The sequence below is a fragment of the Chlorocebus sabaeus genome, chromosome 2, assembly GCF_047675955.1.
Source record: "Chlorocebus sabaeus isolate Y175 chromosome 2, mChlSab1.0.hap1, whole genome shotgun sequence".
NCBI classification, from domain to species: domain Eukaryota; kingdom Metazoa; phylum Chordata; class Mammalia; order Primates; family Cercopithecidae; genus Chlorocebus; species Chlorocebus sabaeus.
In genome coordinates this window covers 38,031,281-38,047,038 of record NC_132905.1, presented here as the reverse complement: position 1 = coordinate 38,047,038, position 15,758 = coordinate 38,031,281, and the positions used below count along the sequence as shown (strand labels likewise).

General features: G+C 52.5%; 1 protein-coding gene across 1 annotated transcript in view; it reads right to left on the bottom strand.

Annotated features, from left to right (window-relative positions):
• Window positions 1-7,034: 7,034 nt before the first annotated feature.
• The window catches only part of XKR7 (XK related 7), a 33,109-nt gene continuing 24,385 nt past the window's right edge, over window positions 7,035-15,758 (bottom strand). Inside the window, exons 2-3 of the mRNA XM_008020376.3 lie at window positions 15,178-15,380; window positions 7,035-13,961 (exon numbers count right to left, since the gene is read on the bottom strand). Of these exons, the coding sequence (XP_008018567.1) occupies window positions 13,009-13,961; window positions 15,178-15,380 (1,156 nt within the window). The 3' untranslated portion in view covers window positions 7,035-13,008. The remainder of the gene's footprint in view (window positions 13,962-15,177; window positions 15,381-15,758) is intronic.

Below are 15,758 nucleotides of genomic sequence, written 5' to 3'. Positions count from 1 at the left end.
GCAGTATGCGTGGGCTTTGAAGATAGGCTGCTTGAGTTTGAATCCTGGCTTTGGCACTTACTAGGGTTATGACCTTTGGGAAGTCTCTTAACCACCAGTGCCTCAGTTTTCCCATCTTTAAAATGAGCATAATACTAGTTTAACCTCATAGTGACCTTGTGGGGATTAAATGCACCTAGAAGAACTGGCGCATATTAAGTACTCAGTAAGGCCGGGCGCTGTGGCTCACGCCTGTAATCCCAGCACTTTGGGAGGCTGAGGCGGGCGGATCACCTGAGGTCAGGAGTTCGAGACCAGCCTGGCCAACATGGTGAAACCCCGTCTCTACTAAAAATACAAAAATTAGCCAGGCATGGTGGCACACACCTGTAATCCCAGCTGCTCGGGAGGCTGAGGCAGGAGAATCGCTTGAACCTGGAAGGTGGAGGTTGCAGTGAGCTGAGATCGCGGCACTGTACTCCAGCCTTGGTGACTGGCTGAGACTCCATCTCAAAAAGAGCAAGACTCCATCTCAAAAAAAATTTTTTTTTAAAAAGTGCTCAGTAAATATTAACTGTTTACCTGCCTAGCAGTTGTCAACTTAAAGAACAAACAGAGACTCTCTAAAAGAAATTTCACTTAGGGGCCAGGCGCGGTGGCTCAATCCTGTAATCCCAGCACTTTGGGAGGCCGAGACAGGCGGATCACGAGGTCAGGAGATTGAGACCATCCTGGCTAACACGGTGAAACCCCGTCTCTACTAAAAAAAATACAAAAAACTAGCCTGGCAAGGTGGCGGGCACTTGTAGTCCCAGCTACTTGGGAGGCTGAGGCAGGATAATGGTGTAAACCTGGGAGGCGGAGCTTGCAGTGAGCTGAGATCCGGTCACTGCACTCCAGCCTGGGTGACAGAGCGAGATTCCGTCTCAAAAAAAAAAAAAAAAAAAAAGAAATTTCATTTAGGAATTAAGCATTGCAGTGGGAATTACCTATATGCCATAGTAAGTGATGTGCACTTTCAGGGAGGTGGAGGAAGACAAAAATTTTTAAAAGAAAAAAAATAAGGATTATGTTATTGTTTTTGAAATAATTATCCTTGACTACAAAGATCAAGAGCAAGCGTGACGCCAGTCTAAAGTTGGACAGGCAGTTGCTGGGCAGATGTCCTTGTGGAAGTATTTTTTGTGCAAGGTTTCGATGGCCTTTGTGCAAGGTTGTGATTTTTGTAGTATTTTGTGTAATCAGTCTTTGTTATTATCTGTTTTGTCATCAGTCTTATTTGTTTTGCAAGCATGAAAACCCTCTATGGCTTTCCCCAGCTCTATTTGTCAAGGTTTTCTTAACATTAGTGACTCCATTTTTATTCTGACCATATTCATAGGGTCTTGAGCTGTTTTACTCTGTTGGAAGTATATTAGAGAGGCAAGGTCCCCTTTGTGGCTCTGTGCTGAATACTTTACATATCTTACTCCTCGCAGTGTTGAGTACCATAATAGTACCTATTACACAGATTTTTTAAACTGAGGCTGAAGTGCAGAGCCTGGTTCAAGGAGGTCACACAGTGAATGAGAGGAAGACCTGGGATTTCTGGCTGGTGTAGATCTGAGCCTAGTGTTCCTTACCTCTAGGACCTATGCATTCTGCATGTCCCACCCAGGACAGATGGAAAGGTTCTGAGTGGCCCATTCACACCTTGCAGCGACACCTGGGTTCTGGAGACCTAAGCTCTGGAACTGATTTGCTATATATGACCTGGTCCAGGTTGCTTATTGTAACTTCTCTTGGCCTCAGCTTTCTTATCTTTCCAATGGGAACAATAATTTCCCAAAGCCCTGCTCTGCTTGTCGGAGCTGTGGCCAGAAAGACACAGGCCATGGATGGAAGAGCAGTTGGAAACCGTAAAGTACCAATGCATTGGATTCTACTGAAAGACTTTTTCTGAAAGCCTGGTGTTCAGGGTCAGTGCCTTGGAGGGAGGATCAGAGCTCCCCACTGCTTCTGGGTGTGAGAGCTACAGGAGATCCTAGCCACTAGCCCTTCCTCTTCCTTCCCCTCCCTTGGAGGGGAAATGGCCCAGGCTGCTTAGTGCTGGCTCTCACAGCCACTCCCTCCTGCTCCCCTGCATCCTGCCGGTCACCTCCCAGTACAGGAAGTGAGATCTCCACTCAGCCTGCCAGGCGAACAGGAAGAGGCCAGGGAGTGCTAGCCAATTCCTGACTGTGCTCTGGACATGAAAGTTCCAACTTGACCCCTTGAGCCAGCCCAGAATTCCCACTCTTGGAGCAGCAGCAGGGCATGAGAGATGTGGTCTCTTGCTCTGGCATCTCTATGACTGGCTTTTGCAAGCCTTTTCCTCTCTCTGGGCCTCAATTTCCCTGTCTATAAAATGGAAGCTTGTATTATTCCTGGACTAGCTCCAAACATCGCTGAACTGCTGGGAATCTCAGATAGGGCAATAAGTGTTTTGCATGCTACTAAAATTAGAAAACTATCTCTGTATTCCCTGCAGTGCTCCCTGCAGAGCCATAACAGATGAAGTGCTTAGTAAATGTCAGCAGAAGTGGTTGGAGATGGTGGATGTAGGCTCAAATGTATATGACCTTGAACACATTACCTCATCTCTTAGCACCTCAGAGCCCTCACGTGTCAAAAGCAGGAAAATGGCAGTACCTGCCTTGGAAGGCTGCTGCAGGGATTGAATGAGAACAAAAGTGCACAATGATAACGTATTATTAAAATTAGTTTGTGAATCAAAGAAGAGATGAGCAAAACAAAGTCCCTGCTCTCAAAGACTTAACAATTGTGGCAGATAGGATTCATCTCTTTTGAGCCACCTCCAGTTGATTGGCAGGGGCTGCCTGAGGGCTGCGTAGAGGATTATAAAAACTGGATCTACTCCCAGCAGGAAGAAGGGATTGATTATCAATGCCTGCCACAGGCAGGAGTGGGGAAAGTAGCAGCAGGTGATCAGTGCACATGTTGACCGTGATCTGGTTAGAGAAAAAGACACACAAGCCAAGAACTCTGGTATCAGGCCAGCAACTTGTTTGGGGGAAGGCAGAATCAGGAGCCATTCCCCAGGCCGGTGGCACTCAAGCCAAACCTTGAAAGGTGAATGGAAGGAAGGTTACTTTGGGCAGAGGGAACAGCTTGAGCAAACACAGTGGCAGAGTTCTGCCTGCAAGGAACAGACAACCCCGCCAAAGGTGGCTTAGACAAGAAGGACCATTTATTCTCTCTTAAAACAAGTCCAATAATGAGTGCTTTCAGGTTATTTGAGCAGCTCAACACTAGCATCAAATTCCTTTATATTTTTTACTTTGCTGGTGTTATTGTGTCCCTCCAATTTATTTGTTGAAGCCGTAACCCCCAGGACCTCAGAATGTAACAGTATTTGAAGACAGGGTCTTTAAAGAGGTGATGAAATTAAAATGAGGCAGTTAGGGTGGACGTTACTCCAATCTCCCTGGTGTCCTTATATGAAGAGGAAATTTGCATCTGTAATCCCAGCACTTTGGGAAACCAAGGCAGGCGGATCACCTGAGGTCAGGAGTTCAAGATCAGCCTGGCTAACATGGTGAAACCCCATCTCTACTAAATATACAGAATTAACTGGGTGTGGTGGCACACGCCTGTAATCCCAGCTATTCGGGAGGCTGAGGCAGGAGAATAGCTTGAACCTGGGAGGCGTAGGTTGCAGTGAGCTGCGATCGCGCCACTGCACTCCAGTCTGGGTGACAGAGTGAGACTCCATCTCCAATGAAAAAAAAAAAAAAGGAAATTTGGACACACCAAGACAGCACGGTCACTTGTGCACAGGGAAAGACCGTGTGAGAACACAGTGGGAAGACAGACAGCTGTCTGCAAGCCATGGAGAGGGGCCTCAGGAGAAATTGTCAGAGGTATTTGAACCAGAGCAACTCCATCTTGAATAGAAGCTAAGCAGAGTGAGGCTGAGACCTACTGGGCTGCATTTCCAGACAGTTAAGGCATTCTAAGTCGCAGGATGAGATAGGAGGTCAGCTCAAGATACAGGTTGTAAAGACCTTGCTGATAAAACAGTTGCAGTAAACAAGTCGGCTAAATCCCACCAAAACCAAGATGGCCACGAGACTGACCTCTGGTCGTCCTCACTGCTACACTCCCACTAGCACCATGACAGTTTACAAATGCCATGGCAACATCAGGAAGTTACCCTATATGGTCTAAAAAGGGGAGACATGAATAATCCACCCCTTGTTTAGCATATCATCAAGAAATAACCATACAGGCCGGGCGCGGTGGCTCAAGCCTGTAATCCCAGCACTTTGGGAGGCCGAGACGGGCGGATCACGAGGTCAGGAGATCGAGACCATCCTGGCTAACACGGTGAAACCCCGTCTCTACTAAAAACACAAAAAACTAGCCGGGCGAGGTGGCGGGTGCCTGTAGTCCCAGCTACTCCGGAGGCTGAGGCAGGAGAATGGCGTAAACCCGGGAGGCGGAGCTTGCAGTGAGCTGAGATCCGGCCACTGCACTCCAGTCCGGGCTACAGAGCAAGACTCCGTCTCAAAAAAAAGGGCAACCAGCAGCCTTTGGGCTGTTCTGCATATGGAGTAGCTGTTCTTTTATTCCTCTACTTTCTTAATAAACTTGCTTTCACTGTACTGTATGGACTCACCCTGAATTCCTTCTCGTGTGAGATACAAGAACCATCTCTTGGGGTCTGGATGGGGACCCCTTTCCTGTAACAAAACCAACTCTGCCAATGCCTTGATCTTGGACTTCCAGCCTCCAGAACTGTCAGGAAATAAATTTCTGTTGTTTAAGCTGCCTGGTCTGTGGTATTTTGTTATGGCAGCCGAGCAGACTCACGCACCTGGCAAGGTGGCTGCAGTGGCCTTGGGAGTGGCACATGATGCCATCCCGAGATAAGGCCAAGGGTTTCCCCTTCTTGTGGGTCTTTTTTTCATGGAGCAAAACCTTTCCTAGGAATCTTCAAAAGACTTCCCTTAAGAACCCAGGGGCCAGATGCATTTGCCAGGACTTTTTTCGGCTGAGTCAAAGACCGAATAACGGACCTAAACAGGAGAGTTTCTCTCTTCTTCAGGCAATAGTCAAGGGTGGGTGTGGCAGCCCCCTGGGTCCCAGACCTTGATGTCTCCTATTTTGTTGCTCCACCAAGCAGTGGTTCTGCTATCAACTGCAAGATGGCTCTCTCCACCCAGCTGCAGTCCAGCCAGTAGGGTCAACAAAGCAGAAAACATGATCTGTCTCTTTAAAGTGATGTAAGTAGCACAAATTTCTCCTTGGCCAGAACTTGGTTCATAGCTGAGCCTAGCTGCAAAGGAAGCTGGGAAATGTAGTCTTTTATTCTGAGTGGCTATGTGCCTAGCTAAAGACTCTTTAGAGAAAAGGAGGAACATGGATACTGGGGGACACTTAGCAGTCCCTACCTCACCAGAATTGGGTCATATGCCCCTGCCCCCATCAATCCCTGGTCAAGGGAATTATCTTAGACCAATGGTCCTCAAATGTAGGCATACATCAGAATCACCCAGAATGCCTGTCAAATAGATTGCTGTGCCCCGTCCACATGGTGGCTGATTTAGTAGGTCTGAGACCTGAGAAACTGCGTTTATAACAAGTTCCCTGGTGCTACTAGTCTGGAGACTACAGTTTGGAAACCACTGTCTTTGGTCAATCATGATTTGCCTTCTGGGGCCAGGTCAGGGTTACATTCCCTGGGCACTTTGGAGGGGGATCCTTGAAGAACTGGGGCTCCACCTGCATGAAAGCATGGTGAGAAAGCCTGTTGGATGGCAATCAGGAGACTCTTACGGAAACAGGAAGATGGGTGGTTTGGAGAGGCTATGGGGGCCAGGTGGGGTATGTCAGAGATGAGACTCGAGGTGGTTTTAGGCCCAGTTTCTAAAAAGTCAGAATCTGACAGAAGAGTTTGACCTTTATCCTGAAGGCACTGGGGAGCCATGGGAGGTTCTGAAGCAAGGAAATGCCATGATCAGATTTATAGAGGGTACATTGAAGTAGTGGTCCTTGGCTGAGTGCAGTGGCTCACGTCTGTAATCCCACCACTTTGGGAGGCCAAGGCTGGAGGATTGCTTGAGGCTACGAGTTCGAGACCAGCCTGGAGAACACAGGGAGACCCTCATTTCTATAATAATGGTTTAAAAATTAGCTGGGCATGGTAGCATGTGCCTGCAGTCCCAGCTACTCAGGAGGCTAAGACAAAAGGATTGCGTGAGCCCAGGAGTACAAGGCTGCAGTGAGCTATGATTGCATCACTGCACTCCAGCCTAGGTGACAGAGTGAGACTCTGTTTCTGGAAAAAAAATAAAAAAAAAAAAAAAGAAAAGATCTGCAAGGTCAGGTCCTCAGATCCGCTTGCACCAGAATGCAGGATTCCCAGCCATGTTCTTTAAACACACCTGAAGAACTTAAAAATGCAGATTTCCAGGCATGTTCTACCTACTCCCTGATTATGAAGGCGGAAATATGCATTTGAAACTTATCCCCTCTTCTCCAAGTGATTCTCATGCACTTTGAAGTTTGAGAACCACTGGATTAGGATGGAAGGCCTGGAGACAGAGGCCCTCTAAGAGGCAATACCCCCTAGGATAGGATGTAAGCTCCTTGAGGGCAGGGACCTTGCCTGTTTTATATCTTTCTTGTTCACTATGCCTAGAACTGCCTGGCACCCGGTAGGTTCTCAATAAGTATTGGTTGTAGTGGAGTTAGGAACTTCAGTCTGGGTCCTGATTTTGTCATAGACTCATTCCGTGATCTCTGACAAGTATCCCCACCTTTATCTCCCCCCACCCACTTTATCTGTAAAATGAATTTGGAGATAATCTGTAGAACTTTTGTCCTTAGGATTCTAGTTGATCGATTGAGACGCTGTCAATAAACAGGAGACGTTGTATAATGTCCCACCCTCTCCCAGCCCCTTTCTCTCTTAAGCCACAGAGATTGTGGCAGGTGGTACCCTACCCCCATCCCTCTTTCCTCATCTCCTTCCCCTGGCCCAGAACAGCCAAAACAATAGGACACAAGCAGCACGTACTGAAATGACTTTTAATATCTCATGTTGCAGCAAAATTAAAAATATACAAAAAGTTCGTGGTGTACAAAAGAGTCTCAGTAAAGAGGCCCCAGCTTGGGGCCCCCTCCCCCTCCCCCTCCTGGGGGAAGCACGGAGGGTGAATGGGGGTCGGGGGATGGAGGATGGCACAGATGTAGTAAATACCAGGAGGTGGGACCAGGGAAAGGAAACAGAAGAGGACAGGGGTGAGGGCCCGTTAGGGAGGAAGAGACGACAGGTAGGGGAAGAATCACTGGGAATTGTGCTGACAGAGGGAGATTAGCCCCTCAGGCATGGCTAGTGATTCCTACAGTTCCAGGGGCATGGAGGGGAGGATCAGGGCTGGGGGTATTCTGGTGGGACCCTCAAAAGAACTGGGTTCTGGTCTCACCCTGCCACCAACTTGCTGTGTGACCTTGGGCTGGCCATCTCCCATCACTGGGCTTGCCCCTTCAGTAAAATAGGATGCTGGATGTCTAAACCATTGATTCCTAACATGGGGTCCCAGACCCTCAGGGCCTGTGAAAGCAGGAATGGGTGCCCACGAGTGCTTTTGAGAATTTTGTATTAAGCAACTCAATAAAATACAAATATTCCCCCACCTTCAAGCCCTAGAAGTTGACTTGAGGCCCTGGAAGAATTTATCTGCAATCAGAAGCTCAGTTTGAGTTAATTTAATGTGGGAAAATGAATTCTTCAAGAAATGAGGCTGGTTTGGGAGAAAAATCTTCCAAACCACAGGATCCTCAGGGAAGAAAATACTGAGGGAGCTATGGGAACGGTTCAGATCCCTTCCAGCTATTTCATGATGGGTTTGGAAAGCCAGTGGGGCTGGGGGCTGTGTTTATATGAGGCCCCTACAAGTTCAGTGGTTTAGCTTAATGGAGACCAGGCAGAAAAGGGTCGGATTCGATCTGGGGGAGTTTGGGTGAGAAAGAGATGGAGGAATCATCTTTTACCCCCTGGCGCCTTCTGTACCCCTTCTTTGTCCTAGGGTACCCTCCATTCTGAGATTATTGCAGGTGCCCTGGAACCCCCACCCCTTCAGCCTGGCCCGGGGGTGCTCTTGCAGCGGTTATGCATAGAATAAAGGCCAGGGTTGCTGAGGAGAGGGCAGCCTCCTCCTCCAGAGAAGGGAAGGGTGGCAGAAGCCCAGCACAAGGGGTAACCTCTCTGTCCCCTGGGGAGTTTTCTGTCTCCAGAAACCAGGCCAGGCTTGAACGGGGCCTTCCTTTTCCACTCCCACATCTCCCACTCCAGAGTCCTTCCTCCCCATACCTCTATCAGCAGCAACCAAGGACCCAGAAACATCCTATCCTCTCCCCAACCAGAATGGCACATTGCAGCCCCTTTCCTCCCCAGCCCCGGGTCTCAGAAGCCTCTGTGTTTGGGAAGGGGGACTCAGACCCCAACCCCACTACTGCCCATGCGACTTGGCACCCACTCAGTCCCTTCCATTGAGACTGCAAATTTAAACTGCAAAGTCCCTTCCATTTAAACTGCAAAGCACTTTAAAACATAAACTGACAGCTCCCCCTACCAACCTCTACTGCAGGCCCCACCACAGCTTGAACTGGGAGGGAGACAGGTGCCAAAGGTGGCAGGGGCCAGCACAGAATGGGACAGTTGGGTCCTGGCTTTCAGTCCACATCCTGCACCTGGACTCCCCTGCAACCCAATGTCGATTCCTCCTAACCAGTGGCCCCCAAGCTGGAAAAGACTCCAGCAGCCCCTAACCTGAGGCACTGGAGGGTCTGTAGCCCTTATCAGATGATGATTCCCAAACCAGGGACCCTGTGGACCCCCAGACTCCCTTTTCAGCTGAGAGGGCAGTGGGCTCAGTTCTCAGATAGCCAGGTGATGGGGATTTAGGGTTGGACTAGCAAAGTCTCAGATGGAGCCACAGCCTCTGTCCCTGACTTCCCCTGAGGGGTTTCCAGACTCTGCAAGACACTCTAGAAGCTTCTCAACATTTTGAACCGTAAGTCTCAAACTGGTGGCATGTGGGCCAAATATGAGCGGCCTGCAGTTTCCCAAACATTTGAATTTTAGTTCCTACAGGCAGGGCACACAGTCACTCTCCCGTTTGCCAGAGTCCCCACCACTCCCTATTGTCTCCATTACTCTTATTTTCAGTATGTCGAGGCATTGAGTTTGCATCGCATGCAGCCCTTGTCCCAGAAAACCTTCTCCCTACTGTCCGAGGCTTCTGTGGACTCCAGGCCCAGATGAATTCCAAGGGAAGAACCTGCAGAACTTGAGTACTTAGGAGGGTGTTTGCTGCAAGCAAGACCTTCCCTGAATATTCCCAGCCCCTCAGCCCTTATCCAGACACCTGGACTTTCCCCAGGTCTCACCTTTCCTGCCCTCTGCCTGCCCCGACTCTCATGGGTGACATGCCTCTGTGGGACACAGGTGTAGAAGGGAGCTGACTGGGGGTAAGGCAGATTTTGGGGAGACACAAGAATGAGGCAGATGACGGGAGGGGATCAAACAAGGCCCCCTTGTTGGGGAGCCCTCTGGGGGAGCAGGGAGGTCTGTGCTGTTCAGCTGGGGTGACAGTTACAAGACACACATCACATCAGTGCCAGGAGACGCCGTGATGGGGGTGTGGTGCCTGCAGAGGTTTGGGGAACACAGTCAACAGCCTGGGGGTCAGTTCTAAGAAAACAGGGAGACAGAAGTCTGCCCTGGAAATGGGGACCCTGGTCTCCTGGGGTCAGAGGTAACTGAGGGCAGGGTCTGCCATATTTGGTACCCAAAGTATCCTGTTCTCTTCTGTTCCTGGCAAAATCAAGATGCACCCAACTACCTCTCATCCCCAGGGAAATCCTAACTGCCACTGACTTCCTGTGTGGCCTTTGGTGAGTCCTTGGTCCTCTCTGGGTCTCACTTTCTCCTGTCTAATGTATGTGGAGGGCAGGTGGCTTAAGGGACCCTCAGGGACCCTCTGGGCTGCAAGGACCCTGGGAGGGTGGGAAGGACTGGGAAGGACTGAGCATCTAGACTGGGGTGGGGGTCAGGGGACAGGAGGCAGAGGACCAGGGGGGTCAGTTCTGCCAGGGGACAGACTGGCTGAGGTAGATTGTGTCACAGAAAGAAAAACAAAACAACAGCTCTAAGGGGATGGACCCCTCCCTCATCTGACTCCTCTATCCCAATGAAATGAAGGGATGAGCCAGTGGAGCAGGGGGCCTCAGGCCTGGTCCTGAGCTCCTGGGTGGAGAGTCCTTAAAGGACTGAGACTCTTCTGAGGATGAGAAGCAGGAGAAGGTGCCTGCAGCCCTCTCCCCGGGCCCTTTGACTGTGGCCATTTCTGTGCCCAGATGTCCCTGCAGGCAGAGGCCCTGAGGGAAGGGTGTGTGGGGTTGAAAAGAGGTGGGGAGTAGGGGTGGAGTAAAATCCAAAAATGTGGCCATGGCTTCCCTGTGAGCCTCAGACCATGCCATGCCCTGCCAGCACACCCCTGCACCTTGGGGATCTCCTGGAGTGTAAAGGACCCCAGCTAGGACTTTTCCTCTAGAAGGCAGCAGCCAGATGGGCCATTCTGGGATACTGGGGAGGAGAACAACTTGCCAAGGGTGGCCCTCATGCTACCTCTCTGGGCCTCAGTTTCCTCATCTGTAAGATGGGTTGATAATGCCTCTCTTGCAGGGATGTCATGACCAGAGGAGAGTGTGAGTGAAACGACATGGGGTGAAAATTCCTGGCACAAAGTCGGCCCTGGAGAAACAGTCTGTTTCTGGTTCTGGGTCTGCATCCTCAAAGCTCCCGTCTCACAGAGGCTTTGTGTGTGATTTCAGTCTCTGAAGATGGATTTGGGCAGAGAACAAGCAGGATGGATGAGCCCAACAGAGCGGGCCTGGGTCAGCCTTGGGCTTCTTTCACCTCCCATCACCCTTGAGGCCTGGTTCCTGAGGGTGCTTAGCAGCAGAAAGAAGGAAAAGCACTCTTGCTGTATTGGCAGGAGGGATGATGCACACACCATCTCGGCCTGTGTGCTGGTGGGGAGGGTGACTTGTATCGTGGTTGTGATTGTGCTTGTGTGTATGTGGGCAGTCTGGCCCTCTCTGCCTTTGGGGTCACCCTGCATCCCCAGCAATTCATCGTTACCCATCACCTTTTGATGGGCAGCCCAGAGTCTGGGACCTTGAGAGAGTAGCTGCCACTCTGGGCCTCAGTTTCCCATCTGTAACCCAAGAAAGGCTGAACAAGGGAGGTCTAAGCACCCTTCTAATTTGCATAGTCTAGGATTCTCATGGCCCACCTCACTCCAGGATCAGGTTTGCATCTGTCCTTAACATCCCCTGCTGTCCTCTCCCACTGATCACACCTAAGTTGCTGTGGGAGTGTGTGTGTGTCTGTGTGTATGTGTGTGTGTGGGGGGGCAGGGTTCCCAGCTCTGCTAGAGGCTCTGTCTCCTCACCCCATGGAACTGCCTACTTCTCCTCTCCCATACGCCCCCTCAGTCCAGCACTGGCTGTCCTAGGTGGGAGGAGGGGCCTTGGGTGAGTCCCCTGGGCACACCAGGATGTTCAGGCCATGGGAATAGACCACAGGTCCTGGGGAGTCATCAGATCTAAGGCAAAACAAGTCAGTTTCCCAGATGTCGCCCCAGGGAGCCCCATTTGCAGGGTGGCTGAGAGCCAGGATTCATGTCACATCCCCAAAGCTATTTTTTTTCCAGCTGGGAACCAGTTGGCAGCTGAAATGTCTCAGGGGTTCTGAGGACAATTTCCTTTTAGAAAGATGGCTATGGACCAAGGTAACAGGGGCCTAGAGCTCCTATAAGCCCCAGAAGTCTAGAATCAGAGCACCCATTCCTAGAAAATTCCATTCACACTGGGCTCTAGAACCCCTTCTCCCCCACCACCATGACAGGTGCTAGAATCCCCCACTGCAGAGCAGTGGGGCTCCAGTGTCCTCCCCCATCACAACAGAATACACAGATCAGAGTGGCTCCCTGGGACATTTGATCAGCCTAGCACTCTAGAACTCAATCTAGAACTAAGCGTGCTTCTGGACCAGTTCCTCTGATAAATGTGCTAAAACCTCAGCTGCACTTGAGCCCAGAGATCTTTCCAGACATCTTATCTGCTCTGCTGAAGACCTGTATCTAGAAGCCACATTCCAGGTACTCATGTAGAACAAAGAATAGCTCCTTCAAATATTTCACCCGAGGCATGTGGAACTTCATCCTTCACAGAGCCCACAACAAGAGACATCTCCTGAGGAGTTCATTCTTGTTCGGTATGCTCTGGATTGCAGGTTCCCCTCCCCCAAGTCTTCCACCCCTCCATGCTTCTGCCAGCCTAGACCCCCACAGTTATTTCTCCTGTCCATCTCCAGCACTGCCAGCTCCCCACCCCAACACCCTGCCCCACCCTAACTCCCTTCTTCAACTCCCTCTTGCCCTGGCTCCAGGCCCCAGATGCTACAGGAGCCAGGCCATCCCTGTCCACACGATGCTCCAACCTCACCCCATCCCTTCCACGGCCTCCTCCATCCTTCTCAGAGGTCTTTTGCCACCACAGAGGCAGCCCACTCTCCACAACCCCGGAGGGGCACAGGATCTAGGTCATGGACCCCAGACAGTGCCCTTTCTCTGGCAAGTCCAGCAGGGGCAACATATGGGCAACACCAGGCAGGGGAGAGGTGTGGAGGCCCCATGAAAGCAGGGCAGCTCGAAAAGTGTAGCACCAGATGATTCCCCAGGCCCTGGGTCAGGGGAATTTAGGGAATGGGCCACAAGGCTGAAAACAGGGCCCAGGGCTGGGGCCTCTGCAAGGCTGCCCCGTCCCCTAAAAGAACCCAAAAGTGGGGCTGCTCTACTCTTGAACCAACAGATCCACTCCCTCTTAGCCTGGTGGCCCTGAAATTCCGGGCTCAACACTGTGGCCGATGTGGGATCAGCCAAGCCTGTCCCTTTTGTGCGGGGACACTGCAGCCTACACTGTGGTCTCATACTCCAGCAGCTCCTGGGTGGTCCCCACACTCCGGTACTGCAACCGGGGCGTGGCAGGTGAGGAGTACTCCAGTGCCAGGATGGTCTTCCGGAGCCGGCGGTCAATAAAATGAGCATCCCATGCAGGGTACTTCTTGCGAGGCAAGTCAATCCGGATGACAGGCCCCTCTGTCCGCGAGGTGCGGGCCGCTGGTGTGGGAGGCAAGCCAGGCCGCACCTGGAAGACAGGTGGGGTGGGGGTTCCTGCACGCTCTCCTGCCGAGGCCCCATCCCGCTCAGCACCTGTAGTCCTTGGCAGGGACCTGGGGGGACTCGTGATGGCGTCAGCGGGTGGGCCACAGGGCTCTGAGGCCTCACGAAAGATGCAACCAGGTGCCTGGGAACCCAGCATGGGCCCATTGGGGTGCAGGAGACAGTAGTAGACACACATGAAGAATATGCCCAGCGCAAAGCTGGAGGCCACCACGCAGACCATGATGAGGGAGTAGAAGTCGGTTGAGAAGTTGCGGTTGGAGTACCAGAAGCCGGTGAGTGCAGCGTTCTCCAGCAGAACGATGCAGTGGTAGAGGGTCATGCGGTGTCGGCTACGGCCCTCCTTGACGTTGAACCAGCAGAAGATGTAGATGATACCCACCACCATGTTGTAGATGATCTCCTCCCACTTGGACATGCAGAAGTCCGTCTCCCCTTGGATGACCCAGAAGGTCATGACGCACCAGTGGGCCACGATGAAGATGCCAAAGTAGAGCTTGTAGACGCTGGCGAAGAGCGCGAAGGCCAGGCTGCGGGCGGCAATGGTGAACAGGTGCCACAGCACCTGGGCCACGGCGCCCTTGTAGGACAGCGGCCGCTTGTCGTCCCGCGAGTCCCGCAGCACCTTCTGGTAGGAGGCCAGCGTCCAGGCCAGAGACACGAGGGAGGCAGATGTGGAGAGGGCTGTGGAGACAGGGCAGGGGCGGGGTGGGCTGGGTTAGGGGCGGGCTCGGGTTGGGGTCTGGGGAGAGGCGGAGGGTTCTGGGACAGGAGCCGGGTTTTGAAAAGGTGTGAGGAAAGGGGCTATGGACCAGCAGGGGTGTGGGGAAGGTCTGGGAGGTGGGGAGCTTCAAGAGCCATGATGAGGCGTAGTGAGGGTGCACGGGACTGGGTACTTCTGCAGGGTGGGAGCATAAAGGGAGACGAAGATGGGGCTTTGGCCTCCATCTAGGACTGTGGTATGGGGCTGTTAGGGTTCAGGGGTCTTGGTGGGAGGGTGGAAAATGAGGAGTGGGAGTGGAAGAGGAGGTGAAGAGGAGGTCATGATTAGGGTGTGGAGCAGCCAGGAGGGGACCATTAGAAGTCGTGGGCCACCAGTAGGAGGCCGGGCATGGAGAGGAATATCTAGAGCTGAGCTGAGCAGAGCTGAGGGGCAGGGGCGGGGAGACCCAAGGTGGAAAGCATTGTGATTGGGATCCAGTATCTGGGCAAGGGATCCTCAGGGCCCTGAGGGGTGGTGATAGTCTTTTGGGACACTGAGGATGGATTGGGCAGGGACTAGGTGGGGAGAGCATGGAGTGCTTCAGGGAGACAGGGGGATGCGATTTTTCTCTGATATTGAGGGGCTTGGCCTGGTCTGTCATTATGGAAGGGGCAAGGTGGGAAATTAACAGGGCCTTAGGGAGAAGGAGGGGATGAGTGCCAGGACTAGGGCTGGGAGGACCCTCCGGGGGCCCCCCAGTGAAGTAGGCTCTCTGGAAACTGATGGTGATTGGCCAGGTCTATGAGGCAGGGGGTCCCCAGGAGATGCAGGCCGGGATCAGGTTAGGGAACGAAGTGGGCAGGGGATTCCCCAGAGGGTCTAGGTGTTTGGATGGGAGATGGGGTTTGGTTGGCTCTGGCAACGGGGAAGGGAGGAGGGCGGGAGAGCCCAGGGGGCTTGATGGGTGTCGGCCAGGTCCCTCCTCACTCTGAGTGTAAGTGGGCCATCGAAGGGGATGCGGCGGTCTAGAGAGACCTGGAGGGTGGTGAGGTAGAAGGGGCAGGCCTCCGTAAACCCTGACTGAGTGAGCCCTGGGCTGGGGTGGGGAAGCGCACAGGGCATCCCCAGGGAGCCTGAAGCAGGGAGAAAGGCCTGGTGGGGCGGTCCCAGGCGTGGAGGGTGAAGGGGCGGGCTCACCCGGCAGCAGGTCGGGCGCGCCACCGCGGTGCACCAGCAGGCTGAGCTGCAGCACTAGCTGCGGCGCGCTGCGCAGGAAGGTCTCCAGCAGGCGCAGCATGCTCACGTCGGCGCTCTCGAACAGCATCCGCCAGTAGAAGTGGCGCCGCAGCTGCTCCCCGCGCCAGCGGCTTTGCAGCCCCAGGTACAGGGCGCGCAGGTACCTGCGGGAAGGACGCGGTGCTCAGGCTCCCGCGCGCTCGTTCCTCTCGCTCTGTCCCACCCGCCCCGAGCCGCCCACAGGCGACGGGGGGGCAAGTCACTCCCTACGCTGAGCCTGTTTCCTCAGCTGTGAAATGGGCATTTCGAAAGGATCACTTTATGAGGCTGCCGTTGAAGAGTACTGAATGGACTCATGAGCTTAGAGAAAGGACTGGTACTAAGTAAAGCCTTAAATACAACAGCAGCATCGCCATTGTTCCTATAACGGGTTGGGGCGTGCTTTCTTTGCAGGGTTACTGACACCTTGGAGTGCGCTGAGCTTACAATAGCCCTGTTACCCGTCCCTTATTTTGTTTTATTTTTAGAGATGGGGTCTCATT